We start from the raw sequence: 25518 nt of genomic DNA, 5'->3' as shown, positions 1-25518 counted from the left end.
GGGAGAGGTTCTGATGGAGGAGCCTGGGCAACTCCTCTGGCAGGACACAGACCCGGCAGGTAAGCGCAAGAAACATGATAGGAAACAGCCCAGAAAAGGCCATGGAAAGCTACCCACTGGCATACACTTGGCAGACGTGGGGGCAAGACCAGGCTGAATCTGTCCACGTCATTCATTGGCAAATCCAAGCACCAGTGTGGGTCGACCCAGGTTCGGTCGCGACAAAGACTAGTGCACAATATGGAATGCCGAGGTGAGGTTGCCTGTACTGGAGGGGACCACAGCGTCCAACCAGCCTGAGAACAAGAAAGGAAGTAGGCAGAGCCAGCAGGTGAATAAGGGAGGGTTCCTTTGCAGGATAGCTACTTCCGCAAGAGAGCATGGGCTGGGATGGGGGCAGACCAGACTAGGCAGAGCTACCACACCTGTGTGCCTCATGTGGACTAGATCAGGGAAAAGCTGGGCTCGGCGGATTATTCCTACTGGTGCAAACAGAATTAAAGTGGGCGAGGTTTGTTTGGGCAGCATCAATTGGAATCTGGGAGTGGGAGAGGCCTGGGAGGGTAATAGTGGGCTCATCCCTCTTGGGTTACCACTTCCACGGGAGGACATAAAACTAAACAGCGGCTGGGGTGGAATGGGGTGTGGGACAGACTGGATTACTGCTACACTTACTGGCAAACCAGGGTAGGGGCGGTCCTGGTGGGGGTTATTGTGGGTCGCTCCAACTAGGCTGCAGGTCCCACTGGTTTAGGTGAAGGCCAAGTATGTGCTGGGCAGAACCAGGCTGGACTGCAACACCCATTGGTTCCAGTGGAAGTCGGGAGTGAAAATAGAACCAACCCAGCAATTGCAACCACCAGCTGATTGGGGCGATGGACGGTGCCAGGCCCTGTACTTGTTAGCACATACAAGAAGTTTCTTTGGAGATCTTCCTAATCTAAATGCTGGACTCAGAACCCTAACGAAGAAAAGAGAGAAGACAGAACAGGTCAACCAACCATCTCAGCTATGATGGACTATGTCAATCAGTGGATTTTTCAAAGACCTCATAGTGCTTGGAGTGGCAAGATTGACAGCGATTCATAACTGTTGCAATATCAAAACCACTGGAACAAGAACCTCAGAGCATGCCCTACATCCGGGACCTGGGGAGGGTGGGAAATTGGGTGGGCCTTCTCCCTTAATACCCCCCTTTTAAACATGAAGGTAACAATATGGAAAACATACTAGTATTATCCACTTTCCTGTAGCCCTTGAACCTTCTTACTCTAACTATGTATGTAAAGAATGTCAAAATAAATTTTATTAATAAAAAAAAAATAAAGAGAAAAAAATATTCAAAAAAAAAAAAAAAGAGAGAGGATTTGGTGCAATAGTCTAGTGGCTGAGGTCCTCGCCTTGCATGCACTGGGATCCTATGTGGCCACCGCTTCATGTCCCAGTTGTTCCACTTCCCATCCAGCCTCCTGCTTGCAGCCTGGGAAAGCAGTAGAGGATGGTCCAAAGCCTTGGGACCCTGCACCCACATGGGAGATGTGAAGGAGGCTCGTTTCTACTGGCTTTGGATTGGCTTAGCTCTGGCGCTTGCGGCTGCTTGGGGAGTGAACCAGCAGATGGAGGATCTTTCTTTCTGTTTCTCCTTTCCCCTGTAGATTTGACTTTCCAATGAAAATAAATAATCTTTTTTAAAGAATAGAATTTCATGCAAAAGTAGGTCAGGGGATGATGAAGACATTAAAAACTATCATACACATGTGAGAAATATGACTTGAGAAAGAAATATTGGAGTTCTGGACCTACTGCCTATGGTACCAGCATCCCATACATGTGCCAGTTAGAATCCTGTTCCACCCAGGATTCAGCTGCCTGCTTGTAGCCTGGGGAAGCAGCAGAGGATGGCTCAAATGCCTGCACTCATGTCAGAGAGCAGGAAGAAGCTGCTGGATTCGGATCTACTCAGCTCAGGAGTGAACCAGTGCATAGAAGATCTCTGTATCTCTTTCTCTTTGTGTCTGACTCTTATTCTCCCTGCAATTCTGTCTTCCAAATAAAGAGAAAAATAAATCATTCTTTAAAAAAAGAAACATTGGAATTCTGTATGGCATAAAAGAAAGGAAGAAATCTCATAGTGGAGTAGGGAGCTACTAGAATAAGAACTATGAGGTGCCAAAAATATTCTCACCCAGAAGCAGTGGTACTGGGCTAGAGTAATTAGATTAGGAGCAGATATCTGTGTGTATGGCTGAATATTTGTGTGTGTGTGCTTGCAGAGGGAAAGCTTGTGTTTGAAGCTGTTGTTCAGGAAGATAAGAACAAAGAGTCAATCCATGAAAACATTTATATTCAGGTAATTAAACTTGGGTTCTTACGTAATGATAACATTTAATACTTGTTCCACCAACAATTAGTCATTGATTCTTAAGATAATAGAAAAAATATTTATACCATGACATCAATTATACAGATAACACAGAACCACCCCAAAGGGCTCTGAAATACGCAGCTATGTCCTTTTTTCCCTGTCTTTTTAGATAATGTTCCCCTTATTATGGTATGGCTACCTTCTATAAATGAAGGACATGTATAGGACAAGCAGGTGAATATTGTTTGAAAGTAAGTGCGATATTGAATGTCAAGAACCTTTCCTAGCGCTTCAGAATTTTAAAGAAGCTAATGACTTCAGATTTGTTCAATGTAATTAATAATTTGCTTTTCAAATGCTTATATCAGCAGTGTCCCATTAAAAAAGTTAAGTTTTCAATTTTAATTTCAAAGGGAGAGATAATATTGTCCTGCCTGGAGTTGGAGTCTCCACTGCAGTACCCGGCACATAACAGGGAATTTTCCCAGCTGCTGTAATTCTACGTTGTATTGTCAGTATTCAATTCCCAGGGAAGATTCCTGAAGATATGGCAAATACTCACCACAGACTGACCCCCTCACTAATCTCCTTAAATGAGGTCTTTCTGGGAGGTAGCGGTATTTGCATCCAAATATACTGAGGTTTGATGTGTGGTCTCCAAAGAAACGGAGCTGGCGGTATCTTTCACCACATCGATAACAAAAATTAGTGTTACACTGTGAACAGGTCATGTGGTCACATCCTTCAGTTCTCTGGATGTGGATCTGCATCAGCAACAGAGAGAAAGAGAAGAAAGGGTCACTTACGTTGTTAAAAACTAAAATCTGGCAAATTTTATGGAACAACGCATATATGTTTCACCAAAAAAAACCACCAAAACCAAAACAAAAAAAAAAATACAGAGCATTCCCAAAGATATTAATTTGCTCGTAATTACACCCTCCAGGATTTGATTTTTTCCCAAATATTTTCCTGTGGGCAAAGCTTAACAACATTTCAGGCACTCAAGCTGTTGACTTATTTTGGCCAACAAATGAACACACACAGTCCAGCACATGTAACTCACTAGCTATGAGGTAATATAGAATGCTTTGAAATTCTATTTTATGTATGCAATTAGCAGCAAGAGCAAGGAGACCCGAGGGAATAATGAGAAATGAAGAAAGTAAGTGAATATGGCTCAAGGAACAGAAAATCTTTCATGGCTGAAGGAAATGACAACAGATTTGTCTATTTGTATATCATTTTTATTTCCAACTCTAATATCATTTGTAAATATCCTGTGTATAGGACTGTTTGTCAACATTATGTGTGCCTTTCTATGTTGTTGAGGTTATATGTAAATACAGCTTCACCTGTAATATATAGCAAGGTTTCCATTCCTGGGCAGTCTGCCAGACACCCGATTAGTAACTGCCACAGCACCGAGGCCCTGTTACTCTTTGGCCTGTAACTGGCGGCTTGACTCAGCATGCCAGCAGACACGGTAAAAGCTGAGGCTGTTTTTCACGTATAGCTTTTGTTTGATAGGTGGACAATCACGGAAGAGAATTTAAGCCGACTGGATTTAACATTATTTCATAAAAAGAAAAATAGTTGGGTTATACAGTACAATTCTTAGATGACTGATAACAGGATTATTTTTTAAAAGTTTTCCTATTTCATTACAGGGTGGTTCAGTATTGCTGAACCACAATTTCATTCATTCAAATACTCAACATTTGTGAGTTTTCTAATTTGGATTTTTATTCGAAGTGTTTCTAATATCACTTTGCTTACTGTAAGGTTCTATCTATGACTCTTCTTTGGGATGACAGTCAATGAATGTTGTAATGCAAATGGAAACCTGAGAATGAACTTGTGACTCAAACCCTCGAGGAATGGTTTGAAACTTCTTAGTTACATCATGGCCACAGTTCACAACTTTAGTTGTTTCATCTGAGATGGTGGTCTCCTTCCCCTAATAGGCAGCATAGTTCTCTGAAGTTTGGAAGTGCGGTAATTCAGTTACAAATGCATTTTTAAAAGCTGTCAATGATGTGGAAATGGAACAAGTTTACCCAGGAGAAAGGGAAGACCCCTGTAAAAACAGAGATGAAAACAAAAATTTCAGTTGACAATCTAACTTTATTTTGTTGTTTTGAGAATAGAATTATTTGAAGTTGCCGGTAGATAAAATGTGTAGTGATTAGATAAAAAAATCTTAAACTGTGATTTAAAGGCCAATATGAATTGTTACATGACTTATAAAGTGGCTTGTAAAATAATAATAGATATTAATTCAGGTATATGTCAAGCAATCAACCAATCAAATTACTTTCCAACCTACCTATTTATCTATCAGTCATTTAGAATCTATCTACCTTTCAAGAGGGAGGAATAATTAAGTAAAGAGTGGCAAATTAGAGGCAAGTGTTTAATGCATAGATAAATGAATCAACTGAAGAAAGACAAGTTGTTAACTGACAGAATATTAGCTACTCACAATAACTCAACTGTAGGTTAAATACCTATTCCTTCCAAATGGCTGACTGATGACTGGCAGATAAGCTGCAGCCCCATCAGGAGATTGAAGGGACAAGGATGTCTATTTAGTATGCTCTTAATTCTAGCTCTACCAGCTATTTAAAAATTTTTTGAAGATTTATTTTTACTGGACAGGCAGATCTGATATACAGAGAGAAGGACAGGCACATCTTCCAGCAGCAGGTTGCCTCTCCAGGTGGCTGCCAACAGCTGGAGATGAGCCCAGTCTGAATCCAGGAGCCAGGAGCTTCTTCCAGCTTGGGACATAGGTGTAGGGTCCAAAGCTTTGGGCCATCCTATACTGCTTTCCCAGGCCACAAGCAGGGAGCTGGATGTAAAGTGGAACAACCAGCACACGAATGAATACCCATATGGGAACCTGGCATTTGCAGTATAATAGTTTAGCATCGCACAGGGCCATCTACTAGCTTTTTAAAAGTTACTTTCCCCTTTATCATGTCTCAACCTAGAAGATACCCACTATAATATTGAGTAAAATGTAATGCATGTACATTGCTTAAGTTCAGACAATTAAGATATTGGTAGTAGTGGGCCCGGTGCGGTGGCGCAAGTGGTTAAAGGTCCTCGCTTTGCACGCCCGGGATCCCATATGGGCGCCGGTTCTAATCCCGGCAGCCCCGCTTCCCTTCCAGCTCCCTGCCTGTGGCCCGGGAAAGCAGTCGAGGACGGCCCAAAGCTTTGGGACCCTGCACCCGCATGGGAGACCTGGAAGAGGCTCCTGGCTTCGGATCGGCATAGTATTGGCCTGTTGCGCTCACTTGGGGAGTGAATCATCGGACGGAAGATCTTCCTCTCTGTCTCTCCTCTCTGTATATCCGCCTTTCCAAAAATAATAAAAATAAATCTTAAAAAAAAAAGATATTGGTAGTCAAATAGTTTCTGCAATGGAAATAATAAAATTGTTTTGATAATGCTCCATACTAAATTCATCCATTGCATGGAAAATCAAGTCACAATTTATTTATTGTAAAGTGTACTGTGCTTGACTCCATGAATTCTAATAATTGACAAAAAGAGAAAACTGACCCAGGATTACTTCTCAAACTTCCTAAGCAAGTTGTGACTCGGAACTCCTAACACCCAGAGGATATTGTTTCATGTTACATGACTGGAAATATCCTTAAAGTCATATTTGCACAATGCATTCTTTGCTCTTTTTAAAAATATAATTAGGCTGGTGTTATGTCACAGCAAGTTAAGTCATCACCTGCAATGCCAAGCATCCCACATCAGAGCACTAATGCAAATTCCAACTACTTTGCTCTTTGGTCCCCCATTAACTCAACTGGGAAAGCAATGAAATGGAAGATGGTACACAAGTGTGGGCCTCTGCTACTCAAGTGGAAGACCATGCTGGAGTTCCTGGCTTCTAGCTTCAACCTTGCCCAGCCCCACGTATGTGACCATCTGCAGATGAAATCTCTGGATGGATGTCTCCTTCTCTCTCACTTTCTCAAAATGTTTATGATGTAGCTGAAAACTAGGGAGAGAAATTGAGCCTTTTAGTGCATGATCCACTTCAATGTAAGGAAGGCTAACACTAATTGCTAAAATACTGAACTCATTTTCAGTTTTATCTGTATGTATCTACTACAAATTCAAGATAACTTGAGAAATTTCATGGGAAATGGAATTACAAAGTAAGTTTAACCTGGTGAAAAAACTTGAAAGGCATGCTTCATATTATACAATTTCCATTTACTTTCAAATGTGCATGGATCTCAACTTTTTGTACCAAAATAAACTTATTTCGAACTCTGATTTTTCACACCACTCCCCATGGTTGCAATGGCTGGGGTCTGGGCCAGGAGAAGCCAGGAGTCAGAAGTTTCATCTGTTTCTCCCACATTGGTACAGGACTCAAGTACTTGGGTCATCTTATGCTGCTTTCTCAGGTGCAGTAGCAGGAAGCTGTATTGCAAGTGAAACAGCTGGGAGTCACACGGGTACCTATGTGTGATGCCAACCTTCATGTGGAGACTTAACATTATGCCACGATGTCAGTCCCAACTGATAAGAATATTGTCAGAGATTTTACTGTATTTTACAATAGAGTAACTAATTTATATATAATTAGCTAGCTAACTTATTTCTTTCGATGGCTTTTGATATCTGGAAGAATTAATTAGAAGCAATCATTCTGCAGAAAGCTTAAAAACAAAATCCCAGAACCAATGCATAATTCCCTGAGTTCACTGAACTGAGACTCCCAACCACACAGGGGTTTTTAAAAAGCAAATCCATAGAATTGTTTCAAAAATCTGGCAAAAAATATTGTGAACCCAGAATCCTGTCCAACTATGAAACAAATAACAGGTAAAGGCAAAATATTTTACTTTGCAGAAAAGCTAAAACTCCTCTGTACCTTTTCTGAAACAACAGGGTAAAAGATAACATTTTTTTAAAATGAAAATTAAAATAGGACAGTGTTGATACATGTAGAATACAGTGCAAGTAATCCGGAGGAAAAATCGAAACACAACCCAGCCACTTTAGAAAAGAAGGTCAGCTGGTCTCAGGAACATTATCAAAATATAACAGTGGTGTGTACACTAACTAATAACATTCCTGAGGAGTTAGTTGTTAAATAACATGATGAAATGGTATGTCTTCTTTCAGTAAGACTAAAATGAAAAACAGTAAGAACTTTCACAGGAAACAAAAAAAACGGCACCCAGGACACAAATATGAGCCAAAACAAAATACAAATATAAAATTAATTTTGAGCAAGGACATAGGAACACTTTTCCTAGAATATGCATTCTTCAGAAAAAGAAATATAATCTTAGTCCCATAAGAATATATTCTTGATCATGTAAATATTCAATTAGTTTTTAATTTTACAACCATCCATTAGAAAAAACCCAGCAGTCTTAAGTAGCAAATTAGAATACAATGTGAATGTCATTAAATATGACAATATAAAAATAAAATTGCAACTTACAGAAAATGGCAGTAAGGACAAGGTGGAAGGCATTCAAGATGGCTAACATCCTCATACAGTGTCTAAGATGATTAGACCACAGAACAAAGAAAACTGAGGGGTTGTTTAAAAAGTTAATGTGCTATGTAAATTATGGAAAAAAAATCTATGAATTTAAAAATCTTTTACACCGAAACAAACCTAAATGTATTTCAGCCTTAAAAACATATATTTGAGAGAGGGAAAGTGAGTGAAAGAAGAGCTCTCCCATCTGCTGGCTCACTGCCTAAATTCCCACAGTGGCTGCTGCTGGGTTGGCTGCCAAGAATGCAATCCAGATCTCCCACATGGATATCAAGGATTCAAGCCACCTGAACTGTCACTGCTGCCTACTGCAGGAGCGAGAGAAGAGTAAGTAACCCTAGTATTCCCATTTGGGATGTGAGTAGCTTAAACTTTGGGCCAACTGCATGTTCCAAAGTAAACCCCCATTTTAAAAAAGATTTATTTATTTTTATTGCAAAGGTAGATTTACAGCGAGGAGAGATAGAGAGAAAGATCTTCCATTTGTTGGTTTACTCCCCAAGCGGCCACACAATTGCCAAAGCTGAGCCCAATCTGAAGCCAGGAGCCAGGAGCTTCGTCCAGGTCTCCCATGTGGGTGCCAGGTCCCAAGGGGGGGCTAGGCCATTCTTTACCGCTTTCACAGGCTACAATCATGGAGTTGGAAGGGAAGTAGAGCAGCTGGGACAGGAACCGGTGCCTATATGGGATCCTGGTGCATGCAAGGCAAGAACTTTAAACCACTAGGTTACTGTGCCAGGCCCAGCAAACTTTTTAAAATGCATTTTCCCATATACTTTTTGAAAGTGCCCTTGTATTTATTCAACAAATACTTAGTAACACTTGTTTAAAGAACTTATGCAGAACTATAAAAACCCTACAGAAATGAAGTGTTTTAATAAGTGAAGTGAGTCTTAATTTGCCAGGTGGTAGTGTTCATAGACAATGTGCAGGGTGATATTTACAGGCTATTATTTACAGATTATTATTTACAGGCAATTATCATAAGTGCAATCCAAATGACCAAAAATAGTTGCTTTTTTCCATTTTTTTATTATTAGTATCATTTTATAATACAGCTCGTTAGGCCCTGGGATTTCCTCTACTCCCACCCCAAATCTCCCCCACCATGCACTGAGTTCCTCCATATCATTACAGCAGTGTATTTCCTCAAACACAGTTGTAAGCCCATCATCACAGACATAGACAACGGCAGAGTCCAGCATCCCATTGTCAAGTAGTTGCCATGATTTCTATTACAAAATCACTTCCAAAACAAAGTTAGAGAAGGAGAGACAGAGAGATCTTCCATCTTCTGGCTCATTCCCCAAATGACTGCATCAGCCAGAGCTGGGCTGATCTGAAGCCAGGAGATTGTTCCAGTTCTCCCATCTGGATTCAGGGGCTCAAAGCCTGGAGCTATGCATTTTTTGCTGTTTTCCCAGGTGTAAGCAAGGAGCTGGATCATAAGTGGAGTAACCGGGACCTGAACCAGTGCCAATAGGGGATGACAGTGCCACAGGTGGAGGGTTAGCTTACCATGGTACCAGTCCCTATTCATTTACAAATGACAACCATTGCAACTAGGATGAGGTGAAACATTATTGCAGTTCTTCTTCGACTGCTACTGATCCTGAGCATTTGTCAGCCACTGTATTTCATTGTTTGAAAATTGTTCATATCTTTAGCCAATTTCTTAACTGGATTGTTTTATTGTTGTTGAGTTTCTTGAGCTTGAAAGTCCTGGATATTAATCCTTTATCAGATACGTTGTTTGCAAATATTTTCTCCCATTTCGTCAGTTGTCTATGTTAATTTCTTGATAATTTCCTTTGCTGTGCAGAAACTTCTTTTTTTTTTAAAGATTTATTTTTATTATTTTTTCATTGGAAAGGCGGATATACAGAGAGGAGAGACAGAGAGGAAGATCTTCCGTCCGATGATTCACTCCCCAAGTGAGCGCAACGGGCCGATACTATGCCGATCCAAAGCCAGGAGCCTCTTCGGGGACTCCCACGCGGGTGCAGGTTCCCAAAGCTTTGGGCCGTCCTCGACTGCTTTCCCGGGCCACAGGCAGGGAGCTGGAAGGGAAGCGGGTCTGCCAGGATTAGAATCGGCGCCCATATGGGATCCCGGGCGTGCAAGGCGAGGACCTTTAACCACTTGCGCCACCGCGCCGGGCCCAGTGCAGAAACTTCTTAGCTTGATATAATCCCATTTGCTATTTTCTGTCTTGACGTCTTACCAAGAAGTATCTGCCAGGTTAGTCTGCAGTTTCTCCTCTAGGTTTTCCCCTGGTAATTTGATGATTTTGGGTCTTAGGTTTTATCCCAGATTCACTGTGGGACTTATTTTGTATGGCAAGGTAAGGTAGGGATCTTGTTTCATACTTTTGCTTTCAGATATCAGATTTCCCATCGTGATTTGTTAAAGATCTGTCAATTCTCCAGGGAGTGATTTTAGCTCATTTGTCAAAAGTTAGTTGGTTATAAACGTGTGGTTTAATTTCTGGAGTCTCTGATCTGTTGCTTTGGTCTGTGTAACTATGTTCTTACTAGTTTCAGGCTGTTTCTATTGTAATTGCACTCTAATATGCTTTTCTAATGTTAGGATTGCTCCAGCTTTATTTTAACAAGATTGCTTTAGCCAGTCAGTGTCTCTTACGCCAATGAATTTTAGGGTCATCTTTTCTAAATTTGAGAAGATGGTTTGCACTTTGATTGAGTTCTCATTATCTTTACATTGGTTTGCATAGTATGGATTTTTTGATCACATTATTTCTTCTAATTCATGACTATGGAAGATTTTGGGTCTTCTATTTCCTTAACGTTTTCTAATTTTCATTGTAGGGATCTTTCACACTCTTGGGTAGATTTATCCCAAGGTATTTAGATGCATCTTATCGGTTTGTGTATACTGAACCATCCCTGCTTCCCAAGAATAAATCCTGCTAGTCCAATATTGGTAAAATAAACATGCATGGGCTTCAATATTTTTTTTGCACCAAGATAAGCTAATTCCACTTCTACATGAACTTTCTGAAGAACCCTAGCATAATGGGTTTGTTGTTACTGCTTAACAATGTATTTCTGCCTCATAATTAGTCTACGGTGACAGAATTTCCTTGAAGTTCAGTGTAGAGTACTGCCTGTTTGTCACATTCTTGGGTGGATGTTCATTAGGAATTAGTCCTGTTTCTCTTCTTTATCATAGTGTCCTAATGCTATGCCGCCTTGTCTCAGAAATCTTCAGATGCACCTGTTCTTCTCCCTCCCATCACTTCCTGTGTGACTGCAGCACACTCTCAGCTTGATACATCCTTCCTTTGCTTCCACATGACCCTCCAGCCAATGGTAATCCTCATCCTTTAAAGAGAACACTCAATATTCTTATATTTAATCTACTTCAGTTGGCTGTGACCCCACAGTCTTAAAACATCTAGCTATCCTTACGTCATTCATTCGGTCAACACATAATTTCTGGTTCAGTGACAAAAACTGACGTGGTTCCTGCCTTTAAAGAGTTTGTAGTTGAAAGTACAGACATTAAATACTCATACAAATAAATTATAGCCAAAAGCCATGCCAAATGCCATGAAGGCAAAAGCGGAAGGCAAATAGAGAAGCTCGATGTGCCATCATGGTTGGAGGAAGTTTCTGTAAGGGAATTATACTTGGAATGGGAAATGAAGGACAATCAGTAATTTCCCAGGCAAGGATAATGACGATTGTACAAAGTCCTCCAAACAGCATATTTACGGCACTCTGAAGATGCCCGGGGAAACACCTGTATTAGTTCCATCACAGTACTTGAACAATACATTTTAAAACATTTTAATGATCTGAATCACTCCATGCAAACTCTCTACTAACAATCTTTAAAGTATAAAAGTACAAAGGCTTAGCTCTTATCCCTTTTGTTCAATATTTAGTAAGGATTTTTGCACCCTTTTCTGGCACAAAGGCCTATTCTTATGAAAAGAACTAATATGTATAATTCATGACTCTTTGTCAAATAACAGAACACACTTTTTCAGACCACTTCAGCCCCCAAATATTTACCTCATTCTCTTCTGCCTTCAGAGAACTAGGGTTATTTACACGTTCCTCATTTCCTTCTGGATGTCTACCACTACTTCCATAAAGTCAACTATAACCACCCAAAAATGTTCATCTGTTACCACTGCACTCCTGCTTACAACTGCTCAATGACCCCACAACCTGGGTGATAAAGTCCAAGTGTCTGAATGTTGCATACAAACTCTATGCTCTTGTTTGCATGGTTTTCATATACAATGCATATTTTAGCTAGTACGTAAAAGTTGAAAAAGACTGGTTGTATTTACAATCAACCTCTATTTTACCTATATACCCAAAATTTGTTTACATGCCTTCAAAATATATTTAAATTTTCTAGCACTATAACAACACAACACATCTTTCTGCATACATATATGATAGATATACATACATACAAATATTTGTATACATACACAGATATGTATACATGACTATATACACTTTTCCCCTCATTCTAAAGTACCAAGTATAAACAGGTGTTGCTAATATTCAAACTTTAAGGTTTCTATAATATAATAAATCATGCACAAATCTGACTATTTTTCCTTTCAATGTCATGATTACCTGAGTATTTACATGTCAAAACGTACACTGTCAAAATATTGTTTTACCATATTTTCATTCACTTACAGTTTGTAACTATGAAAATATATTAATTTTTAAAATTTATAAATTGTCACATTATATATTAAATATCAAGATAGCAGAGAAGCATTAAACATGTCTTCAGTAGGGACATTTTGTAGCTGCTTTCGTAGCTGGTTAAGTTACTACATGTGAAGCTGACATCCCCCATGGATGCCAATTCAAGTCTCAGCTGTTCCATTTCCAAGCCAGCTCCTTGCTAATGATCTGGGGAAAGCAGAGGAAGATGGCCCAAATGCTTGGGCCCCTGTCCTCCTGTGGGAGACCTGGAAGAAGCTCCTGGCTCCTGCTTTAGCCAGGTCCTTCCCTGGCTGTTATGACTATCTGGGGAGTCAAATAGTATCTGGGGTGGAAGATCCTTTTTTCTCTCTTTTTCTTTCTGCAATTGTTTTAAACAAACAAGCATGCAAACAAATAAATAAATGTTAGAAAAAGATAAAATTGCAATGAAGAGGGTATTGGATGCTATAAAGCTTACAGCCTAGAAAGTATCTTCCAATGACCAAGCTCTGGATTTGGCATGCAAAAGAAACAGTTGTGTGATACCCATGTCTCCAGAGTCAGGGATTTCATGGACACTGGAAAGTTGAAAATAGTGTGCCAGTGGTCGAGGGGGAGGTATTTTTACTTGAATGGGTGCTATCCGGAAACAGCAATTAGCCTCAGTGTGCTTGTTGTAACAGGAAATGGAGTACTGTGGAGCTGCAGGTATAAGACCTAACATGTGTACTCCCAGTTCTTTGTCCAGAAACTACTGGCTACCCACAACTCAAGCACAACAGGTCACAGATGTGGCTTTTGTGCTAATCTTATGTGAACAAGGGGAAATTATTCATTTCCTCTGAATCAATGCATTCTTCCCCAAAGCTGCCTATTAGGGGATTTAAGAGAATAAGATGTCTGAAAGGAAATATAATGACAGGTAAGTTCCTTTGATTCTACATTCACAAAGAAATGATTGATGAACATAATTCATTTTCTTATGTCTGTTTTCTGGTTATGCCTTAAAACTCTTCCACTATCTGAAACCAGCTCTCCCTCAGGAAATGGTGGTAATTAACCCTTCCTTTCTACTTTTTTTGGAAAATTAAATGAGACATTAAATGTGGCTTACATACCATGAAGCCAGTCATTCTCTTGTGAACATGTAACACCTTGCCATTCTATCAGAAGATACTTCCTAACAAAGACCCAGAGGGTACCCTGGCCATCACCATCTTAGTGTCACACTTAAGGATATGATGAGACAATACATGTATAATAACTACAATGGAGAGTGACACATAGTCAATGCCAGCTTATGCTGGACAGTGTTAGCTAGGATTACTGTGCTAACACCCCTCAAAACAGAGCACTAGACAAAAGCACCTTGTGTGTTTACATCATTAAGATATCGATGACATCAAAATTCAATGTGTTTACTTCTTTTAAAAATAGAAAAATGAACATACAGTTCCATAGAAACAAGGGATGTGTTGATTCTAGAAAAACAAATGTATTTACATCATGACTTGCATATTACACCAAGAAAATGTATAATTTTCTTTTCTAAATTTAATGCTTATTAAAATCAAGATGCAAGAATATTTACTTTAAAAAAAAAGGAGGTAGGTTGCAGGTAATCTAGTGTTATAGTACTTCTATCATGATTTTACATATATGCTTATACAAATATTTCTTTAATCTGAAATTAAGTTGAAGGACGAATGTTTTCAGAATTCCCCTTTAATGTCTCAGGTTTTAAGCAATGGGCCAACCATTTTGAGAAATATTAACCCCAACATGGTTTCAGAAAGCAAGTACTCAGAGTAACATTTAACCTTTACCCACAAAGAAAAAAAATGTTAACAGCCAATTCCCCACGGGCTGGATAGACAAATACAGCTGGTTTTCTGTGAACTAAGCTATTCTAGAAAGCTATGATATTATCTCTCTCTCTCTTTTTTTGTTAGAATATAATTATTTTCAAACATGAAATATTCCAAATATATTTAAAAATAAATAATGTAATAACTATATGTAGTCTTCAATTACATCTAATAGTAGCATGATTTTTCAATATTTGCTTCAGAAATATTGAGGCAGTAACACATCCTTTATACAATGCTTTTGCTATATATTAATGCTTTTTTACTGGAAGTTCTTTGAGTGCTTACACTTGCTTGCTTCAAAATGTTAGATACAAGGGCCTGAAACACGTCTAGCAGGTTTTCTAAAGAATATGGGTTCAAGGGCCCGGTGCGATGGCGCAAGTGGTTAAGGTCCTCGCCTTGCACACCCCGGGATCCCATATGGGCGCCGGTTCTATCCCAGCAGCCCCGCTTCCCTTCCAGCTCCCTGCCTGTGGCCCGGGAAAGCAGTCAAGGATGGCCCAAAGCTTTGGGACCCTGCACCCGCGTGGGAGACCCAGAAGAGGCTCCTGGCTTGGGATCCGCATAGCATCGGCCGTTGTGCTCACTTGGGGAGTGAATCATCGGACGGAAGATCTTCCTCTCTGTCTCTCCTCTCTGTATATCCACCTTTCCAATTAAAAAAAATAATAATAAAAATAAATCTTTTTTAAAAAAAGAATATGGGTTCAAAGTAGGTACTCAGAGGTCCTTTGCAAAATGGAATTTACTCATCCCAAGCTTCACAAAAGAAAACATGATAAGGATAAAAGTCAAAACCTGGTTATTTCTCAAATGAGTAACACTAATTGGGCAATATTAAATCTGAGGAAGACTGCTTGACTCACATTCTTGCAACATTCTCACCCACATTTTTGAGACTTCAAAAACTGTTTTTAGCTTTTTAATGATGTTTTATATAATATTAGATAATACTGCTAGCACTTCTAATTTTTTAAAATATTAAATTCCTTAGAAACATTTTTAAAAATACTCATTTGTTTTTTTGCTACCCCTGAGTCATGTTTTAATAAATTAAAATACACATTTATGGGCCCGGTGCGGTGGCGCAAGTGGTTAGGTCCTCGCCTTGCATGCCCGGGATCCCATATGGGCGCCGGTTCTAATCCCGGCAGCCCCGCTTCCCTTCCAGCTCCCTGCCTGTGGCCTGGGAAGGCAGTTGAGGACGGCCCAAAGCTTTGGGACCCTGCACCCGCGTGGGAGACCCGGAAGAGGCTCCTGGCTTCGGATCGGCATAGTATCGACCCGTTGCGGCTCACTTGGGGAGTGAATCATCGGATGGAAGATCTTCCTCTCTGTATCTCCTCTCTGTATATCCGCCTTTCCAATGAAAAAATAATAAAAATAAATCTTTAAAAAAAAAAATAAATAAAATACACATTTATGCAAAATCTTTGTTTAAAAAGTATATGTTGACCAATAAAATTATGTGTGACTGCTACATTTTGAAAAAAAAATTTGCTCCTTGCGTTTAATTTAGTGATACATTATTCTACTATTTACAAAACTTTAATAGAGTTTATGAGTTTGTCTTTAAGCTCCCACATGAAAATAAATTTTATTAAACTATCTTCTGCATTTAAAGTCATAAGGGATGGTGAATTTGATTATATCTTCACCATGATTTTTTAAAAAGGATTTATCTTATTTTTATTGGAAAGTCAGATACACAGAAAGGAAGGAGAGACAGAGAGGAAGATCTTCCGTACAATGATTCACTCCTCAAGTGCCACACTGATCTGAAGCCAGATTCAGGAACTTCTTCCGGGTCTTCCACGCGGGTGCAGGGTCCCAAAGCTTTGGGCCGTCCTCGACTGCTTTCCCAGGCCACAAGCAGGGAGCTGGAAGGGAAGTGGAGCTGCTGGGATAGAACCGGCGCCCATATGGAATCCCGGCACGTTCAAGGTGAGGACTTTAGCCCCTAGGCCACGCCACCGGGCCCCTGACCATGATTTTTTTTAAAAGCACTATTCAATTTCCAACATTAAAAACAAAACAACTTCACACGCAATTAGAGTCTTTAGTATATGAACATGTGAAGCCACTTATAATTGTGCTTACTTGTTTATCTTACATTGAATCATCCTGTGTTGCTTTTAACTATACTGAGTTTTCATATTTGACTTCAGTAATTTTACACTGATTTAGTGCTACAAAACATAATTTCAAAATGAATTTCTATATGAAACTAAACAGATATTTTAATGTTTCTTTTTATTTTAAGATTAAAAAAAATCATGTCTCACAAGTGACTAAAGAATGCTCTTGTATTAATACCCAGTTTCAAATAAAAATGGACAAGCTATCCTAGCTCAATAGTATTAAATTTTAATAAAAATGTTCTAAAAATAACTTCCAAAAATTGTACATCTTTATCCTAGTAATAAAAAATTAAATATTTTGATCATAAATCATAAGAGCCTCTTTTATCCTTGCTATCTGCCACTAATGAATTATGAGTAATACTTTGTATTCCTTAGCACAATTTAATACATGGTACCATATATTTAATTGATCTTTCCACTTGAGAAAAAAGCAAAAATTAGTTAAGGGAGAAGTTAACATTTATAGATAAATGAGATACAAGGTTATTTCATTTACAATGTTAATTAGAAATAATGCATGAATAGATGACAAAATCTTGTTTGGACTGGCAATTTTAAAAAGGAATAACCACTTACTCAACACTATAAATAAGAATTTTCATGCAGAATTAGCAGGATAATGAATGAGCTTGATAAAGAGACTACTATGTATAACAATTTAACAGAAATTTAGAAAACACTTAAAAATCAACTGATAGGGGAGAATCATTTAATAAATGTAGTTGAGTTGCTACCTACAATGCTGGCATCCAATGTGGGATGCATCTGAGAAAGCAGAAGAAGGCAGGCCAAGTCCTTGGCCCCATGCCACCTATCTGGGAGATCCTGAGTTTAAATTTCCTGGCTTTGGCCCTACTGAGCTCTTGCAGTTGAGGCCATTTGAAGAATGAACCAATAGATGCAAGATACCTCTTCCTCTCTCTCTCTATCCCTATCTCCTCCTTGTAACTCTGCCTTTTAAATAAATAAATCTTTTAAAAGATGGGAACACTATAGCTAGATTAAAGACTTAAAATATTTTGAAACTAAATGGTCAAAAGACAAGAATACAGCAGAACTTCTAATTAAAGTTCTGGATGCTGAATGACTTGTTAAGCATACAAAAATGCAAAAATATTTATCCAAAACATATAAAATAATATGTATAGGTATGTATGCATGGCGTGTGGGTGTGCTTGGCAAGTGTACACAAATGAAGAGATTATGTATTTGATCAAACAAAACCCAAAAACCAAAATATACAGAAGCAAATCAATTAAGGAAAAAAAAACACCTCCTCAATTCAGATAAAATAAAACATTAGAACACAGGGAAAGCGGGTAGGAAAAATACACAGAAAAAGTTAATATTTTCAAATAGAAAGGCCAGAAATTTCCTAATGAAAAATATGCCCTAACCTAGACCCACAAAAATGAACCAAAGATATGCAAAAAGAAACTTAAAAAGTGGGTCTTGGGGTGAGCATTTTACACAGTACTTAACATACCACTTGAAACATCCACACAGGAATGCCTGTGTTCAAGTCTCATTCTGCTCCCAAGCTAGCTTCCTGCTAATACGCACTCCGGAAGGAACAGGTGATGGCTCAAGCAGGTGTTAGGTCCCTACTCCTACCACCCCCACGGGACAAAGTGAGCTCATTACTCCTGGCTTTGCTTTGTCCATCCCTGGCTGTTGAGATATCTGGGGAGTCAATCAACAGATGGTCATTTTTCCAAGTATCAAATACATGAGTATTTTTATAAGATGAACATTTATAAATCCCAAGATATGTCAATATATTTTTAATCTTCAAACAAGGAAATGTGGATTATGACAATTAAATATTTTTAAATCATTAGATAAATATTTAAAAAGCTTAAAATGTCAAAAGACGGATTCTCAGAATTTTTTATGATGTACTTATAAGTTGATTTCGATTGTTTCTTTTTATAAATACTAAAGGTATTGGTATCTTTTAACCTATTTACTGTATCTTTAGAAAATATATGCTTTCGTGAATCCAAAATATTGAAGAAATATATATTCAACATAAACATCATCAAAATTATTTATAAGATATAGACAGCTAAAAATCTTTTAAGTGTTTATTTAAAAGGCAGAGGGGAGAAGGAGAGTGAGAAAGAGAAAGAAAGAGAACAAATGAATCTCCTGTGCAGGGGTTCATTCCCAAAATGCCTGTTAATAGTTGGAGCTGAGCCAGGCCGAAGCCAAGAGCCTGGAACTCAATCTAGGTCTCCCACATGGAAGGCAAGGATCCGAGCACTTGAGCATTCACACACTGCCTTCAGGGATATCCATCAGTAGGAAGCTGGACCTGGCAGTGGAGCCAGCGCTCCAATCTGGGTCCTTAGGCAGAGTGTTAACCTTGGCTCAAACTGCTACCACCATAGATTTAAAACTTAATAATAATAATAATAATAATAATAATAATAATAATAATCTCAAAAACAGTCCATGCTATCCTTGGAATCCAGTGGCAAAGAAAGGAAGGAAGGAAGGATAGACGGATAAATCAGGGATCTGAGAGTTTAGTTTTTGTTTGTCCTTTGGAAAGAGTCCACATTTTGAAGGCTTATTGAGCCAGATTCTTTCCGTGCCCAAGTTATCCAGTAGGAGCCTTTCACAGTCCGCTTATTGCATTGCATACACAAAATAATTGCTTTATGTCACAGATCAGCTTCTGCAGAATTAAGGTAAACTGAACATTATATGCTCCAAAAGAGGCTCATGCATCATGGTTTAATAAAAACGATTACCTATTAAAATAAAAATAAAGGATTTTTAAACAGTTGAAAACCAATCAGTAACATGAGAAATGTTTGTGATGTTAAATGGAAAAACTAATGATATCAAATTATCCTGCCGTATAAATGGAGGAATGACCCAGGAAACAGAGAATCATGGTAGCAATGAGAATACTGGAGTATCAGGATTCTACATAAATACTTGCCTTCTCTTTTCCAAATCTCTATCATTTTTCATAAAAACTTTATATTCAGAAATTTATTTTTTAATCTTTTAAAAAATTATTTTGGAAAGGCAGATTTACAGAAGAGAGACAGAGAGAAAGATCTCCCATCTGCTGGTTCATGCCACAAATGACCATGTGGTCAGAGTTGAGCCGATCTGAAGCCAGGAGCTATTTTCAGGTCTCACACTGGGGTGCACTGTTCCAAGGCTTTGGGCCATTCTCTATTGCTTTCCCAGGTCACAGAAGCAGGGAGTTGGATAGGAAGTGGAACAGCTGGGACACGAACCACTGTCCATAGGGGATCCTGGTACTTGCAAGGCAAGGATTTAGCCACTGAATCATTACACCAGGCCCGAAAATGATCATTTAAAATTCAAAATAGTTATTAAAAGTTTTAATCTAAAGCATTCAATATATTTATAGGAGGACCAAAAATAGATGGTTCTTTTTCTCAAAATGAAAATGAATAAAAATTTAAAAGGAAACCAAAAATAAATATATACTGTGGTATACAACACATTTATAAACACACTTGATTATTATATTATTATTGAAATCATTTATATATATGGTCTCTGCTTGGAGACATGTATGACTTTGGCTTTTTTCAAGGACTCCTACCCTTGTCCCTTTTCATATTTATGAATTTTAAAAGATGTTTTTAAGAAAGGAAAACCTTGAATATGACAAATATGAAGTCATTGAATAATATAGCCTCATGGAATTCTATTATAAAAATATAATGTTTCCTGGATCAAAATATAAATTTGAAGGCTCAACAAAAAGGATTATAATTAAGAAAATAAAAATCAATTTGCCAGTAAAGGAAAAGAAACCATTTGTACAACTAGTATGAATTAAGCCAGCAAATTGTATGGAACCTGAATCACATCACAAAGTAGTTTCTCTGGTACAACTTAATGATGTAAAATCATCCCATGACCCTTTTCCTTTCAGCTATTAAAACACAATTCCTGCTAAAGCCCTGCTTGTTTAGTTACTATTTCAAGTGAACCAGCATGTATGCTTTTTCTTAACTGTTAAAATTGTGGGAAGCTGGTAGTGTGTTCAGCTAATTCCTTACACTGAGCTGCTTTTCCTTTCTCCATATCCGGAGGTATTTAATGCTAGGTGAAGTGATCTTAGTAACAAGGTATGTTTCTTAGGATATTCTTTCAGTTGTTTCAGATTTTCCTCAGTGTATAATCCCACACTGTTGCTCATTCAGAGGACAATTTGAATGGCTAACTGTCTTCATAACTTCCCAGATAAACTTCAAATGTACTTATGAAGTGTTAAGTGCAGCAATTTAACAGCACTTCTAATTCCTACTGGTCTTCATTTGGTTTGGACCTGAGCAACAGCTTTCAATAAACTGAAAGTCACGTGAAAGGGGGAAAGCTCTCCCTTGCTAACGGTTCATCAATGGAACAAAAAGTACAAGTGCACTGAGCAACTGGCACAGTCCTGAAATAGCTCTCAACTAAAAAGGGTAGCTCAGGGATGAACTTGCCTTCCACAGGGAAAATAAAGAAAGTACCAGCTCCAACATCCTTAACACATAACTTTATTTATTTTTTTTAAGATTTATTTATTTATTGGAAAGTTAGATATACAGAGAGGAGGAGAGACAGAGAGGAAGATCTTCCGTACAATGATTCACTCCCCAAGTGACCGCAAGGGCCGATGCTATGCCAATCTGAAGCCAGGATCCAGGAACTTCTTCCTTCTGGGTCTCCCACACAGGTACAGGGTCCCAAAGCTTTGGGCTGTCCTCGACTGCTTTCCCAGGCCACAAGCAGGGAGCTGGATGGGAAGTGGAGCTGCTGGGATAGAACCGGCGCCCATATGGGATCCTGGGCGTGTTTAAGGCGAGGACTTTAGCCGCTAGGCCACTGTGCTGGGCCATAACCCATCACTTTAAAGACAGCTGGGTCACCTAAACTTGGTCGAAATTTTCAACTGCTAAGACTGCAGTAAATTGTATCATTTAGTATAATGACTATTATTATGATAATTAACAGGCCTTTTGCAATATACTCATATCAGGGTTGGGATTATGGCAGAATTGATTAAACTACTGCCTGCAAGCCAGCATCTCATTTCAAACTCTTGGCTGCTTCACTTCCAATCTGGCTTTCTGCTAATGTCCCTGAGAAAGAAACAGAAGATGGCAAAAGTGATTGGGCCACTGCACCCACATGGGAGACCTGAATAGAATCCCAAATTAGGCTCCAATTGGACATGATTTCCAAAAGAAAATTTGGCAAAAGGTAAAAATCACACATACTAGAATGCATGCATACACACACACACACACACACACACACACACACACACTCACATGTCAAAAGTTTGGGGGTATAGAATTAAAAGACCAGTGTATTCACTCCAAAAACATGTGAAATTCTGTGATTTTTTTTCATAATATACTTTCCCCTAAGTTTTTTTTTTTAAATGATACAAGCTCCCACATGGTTTTCTAAAGTAAGTTTAAAAACACTGCAAGCTTTAAGGGATGTTACAAGCATTACCTCACCAGATTAACAAAGAAACCTAAAATGATCAATTCAGTGTATTTCTAGAGTGATGAGCAATAATTGGAGAACAAGTAAACCAAACGAGTGCTAGGTTCTGGGTTCTGCTGTTTGAGAAGTGGTTATTGTATAGATGGTGTACCAGAAAGACTTTCATCTCATTTTAACACTAACTTTCCTCTGTACACACAGCTTCAAATGAAAAGTAAGGATTTTGATGTCTCAATAACATCCATATATGACCTTCTTATCAAAATTTAAGAATGTGTCATTTTATGTACTATTTTTATTTTATCTGTGTAACATAATTATTACTCCAAAACAAGAAGCAAATGTCCTTTTTGTTTATGCCTGAATTAAGACAGTTATAAACATCTAATAACTTCAAAAACTTCATGAAAACAAAATTAAAACGTAAGATTATTTTGTTAGATAAAGTTTAAAAATCCATGTATATCAGGAATTTTCAAAAAGATCACAGCTGCATGTTGCAAAAAATTGCTGTTTCCAAATCATTTTGTTATATGAAAATTTATTTTTATTTGCATTTATCCACATATATTTTTAAGTGCCCTCATGTGATTCACTTCAACGTTATAAATGCTGTTTGATTATATCAGATATACTTTGTTTTTCTCTTACAGTTTATCTCACCTTGCACTTTGGACACTTCTGGGCATTTCTCTGTCCATGCTCAATTTCACTGGCCCAGTGACGCAGCAATTTGTCTCCTTTTTTGTACTCCTTGCAGTTAACACCTTCATGCCAAGGAGCGTGGCACTTAAAACACCAGACAAATTGGCAAGCGGGGCACTGGATCTGTGTGAGGAAACAACAATATTAAGAACTGGGAGATACTCGGTAAAACATCTCAGAGGATTAGAATTGTAACGGTAGGGCAGAGTGATGAAAACTTACCCTTTAAAACACCTGTCCTTGTGCAAGAACAAAACTGTGATAAGGCATGAACACTGTTATTAAAGAAGGAGAATTATTTGGCAAAGCCAATCTGGTTATTTGCAGACACTGGAATCAAATGATTGGGACATTCTGGAAATCAATTTGGCTTTAAGAAAATCTAGACTATAGCACAGGATAAAACCCGAGGGACCTCAAAGTTCCAAATTCATGCCCTCTGACTTTCCTTTAACCAGCCTCCCTGCTATACCAACATTTTCCATGAAGCACTGTCTAAAATAATGGAAACTCCCGGTTTTCCAACAATTTCAGAGCAGCCAGCTAGTTACAATAATGCAAACAATCCCATTATTAGAAATTTACATCTTTTCTTTTTTAAGTGGACGAGCTTCACAGAACAAAAACATTAACATGTTCATTCCCCTGTGTCATTGAACATTGGAGAAGAGATTTAAATATCTTGTGGGGTTTCCCTTTTGAACAACACTAAAGCAGGAAGAAGTTAGAAGGATGCTGTTTTTTCCTCATATACCTGTCATTCAGAGGACCTAAATATATTGTTCATTTCTATAGACATTATTCATAGTCCTAAATTAGTAGACTCTAGCACTTTGAATAAACATTTAAAAGACCTACTTTGTTTTCTAATCCTTCTTAAATTACATATTATTTTTAGAGATTGTTTATTTTTATTGAAAAGGCAGAAGTACAGAGAGAAGAAGAGATGGAAAGATCTTCAATCTGCTGGTTTATTCTCAAATGGTCACAATGACCTGAGTTGAGCCAATCTGAGGCCAGGAGCTTCTTCTGGGTCTCCTGCGCGGGTGCAGGGTCCCAAAGCTTTGGCCCATCTTCAATTGTTTTCCCAGACTATAAGCAAGAATCTGGAAGAGACGTGGAGCAGCCAGGACATGGACTGATGCCCACATAGCATCCCAGTGGTTGCAAGGTGAGGATTTAGCCATTGAGCCACCCTTTGGGCCCTTAAATTACATTTACTAAATTAACAGAAGAATGCAAAGGGTTTTTAAAATTGGAGGCTGCCTATTGAATATTAGACATTATTTCAGTTTATGGATCATTGTTGCCAAACAGGGAACTATCATGTATGTGAGGACTGATGAAGAAAACAGAGTTTTACAATTCAGAGCTGATGTTGTGACCCAACTTGTCTAGCTTCTGGTTGCAGTGCTGTCAGCCCATAATGAAAAGCAGCTGTTGTCCTGAGTGCTCCACTTCAGATTCAGCTCTCTCCGAATGCTCCTAATGGAAAAGCAATGGAAGATGCCCAAAGTACTCAAACCCTTGTCATCCACACTAAAGACCAAAATGGAGTTTCTCGTTGATGGCTTTGGCCTGGCCCAGACCTGGTTGTTGTGGCCATTTGTGGAGTGAGATCTGGTTCTTGTGACCATCTGTGGAGTGAATCAGTATTTGGAAGCTTCAATAGAAACTGATGTTTCTTTGTCCCTCTGTTATTCTGCCTTTCAAATACATAAATGTTTTGTTGTTGTTGTTGTTTGTTTTTAAGAAATCTGATATTCTGAAGCTAACAGAATAAGAAATCTGCACTTGGCATCTAGACCAGGACTCTAGCTCCCAATTTCTTGTGATAACCAACAAATTCTGACTGCATGTCCTAAAACCAAGTCTGAGCAACATAGATTTAGTGACAAACTGTGACAAAAAGGTACAGAGCAAGCACTCAGGTGAACATGAATAATTTAAATTTATACCCATTTTTTTAGTATCACTAACAGAAAACACCCCAAAGCCTACAGCCACCAATGTAGGGCTCGCAGAAGATCAGGCACTGCTTTGCAGTATGACAGCTCCTGTCATCTTGTCAGAAGTGAGTGTCTGCTGCCTTGTCCAGTGATCTGAGCTGTGTTCACTCACTTCTCTATTTTGCTCCATGGCAATGACATATTATAGCGTATTCCCAGTTTACTTCTAACTAGAGAAAATGTGTTTAGGTTAATCGTTGACTATGAGTACCCCTGCCACTCACAGTTCATGCCATCTTCCTCTGGGCACTTGCCAGCTATGTTAACCACTGAATATATGCTTTGGCCTAGAGACATCTCACTGAAATAAACTGAGCCTGGAAACATGAAGTTCCATGGTATAAAACATAAACTCTCAAACTTGGGTGTACATTTGGGAAATAAACTACTGGATGGCAATACTCTCCTTCTCTCTCTCTCTAGTTCTATCTTTCAAATTAAGAAAAATAAAGTGGAGCTGGGATTTGAATCGTCACTGTAGATGGATCAGAGGCATCTTAAGAGGTGTCTTAACCACTGAGCCAAAGGCCCCACATCTGAAAGTCCTTCCAGAACAATGTCATCAGAATTAGGAATCTTTATTAACTTTCACTAGAATCCACATTGAAAAAAGAACTGCATGTTCTATTGCTAACATTTGAATCCCCTTAGGTTTTCTAGAAATC

The 25518-nt window shown here is 38.6% G+C and overlaps 1 protein-coding gene across 1 annotated transcript in view; it reads right to left on the bottom strand.

The window, feature by feature from the left end:
- RNF217 (ring finger protein 217) overlaps positions 1–25518 on the bottom strand; it is a 115449-nt gene that overhangs the window by 4826 nt on the left and 85105 nt on the right. Inside the window, exons 3-4 of the mRNA XM_040965350.1 lie at positions 22803–22967; positions 2928–3129 (exon numbers count right to left, since the gene is read on the bottom strand). Coding sequence (XP_040821284.1) covers positions 2928–3129; positions 22803–22967 — 367 coding nt within the window. The remainder of the gene's footprint in view (positions 1–2927; positions 3130–22802; positions 22968–25518) is intronic.

Source organism: Ochotona curzoniae, unplaced genomic scaffold (genome assembly GCF_017591425.1).
Source record: "Ochotona curzoniae isolate NIBS_2020 unplaced genomic scaffold, NIBS_Ocur_1.0 scaffold_3890, whole genome shotgun sequence".
Lineage (NCBI taxonomy): Eukaryota > Metazoa > Chordata > Mammalia > Lagomorpha > Ochotonidae > Ochotona > Ochotona curzoniae.
Note: the sequence above shows the minus strand (reverse complement) of the source record. Positions and strands in the feature narration are given on the sequence as shown.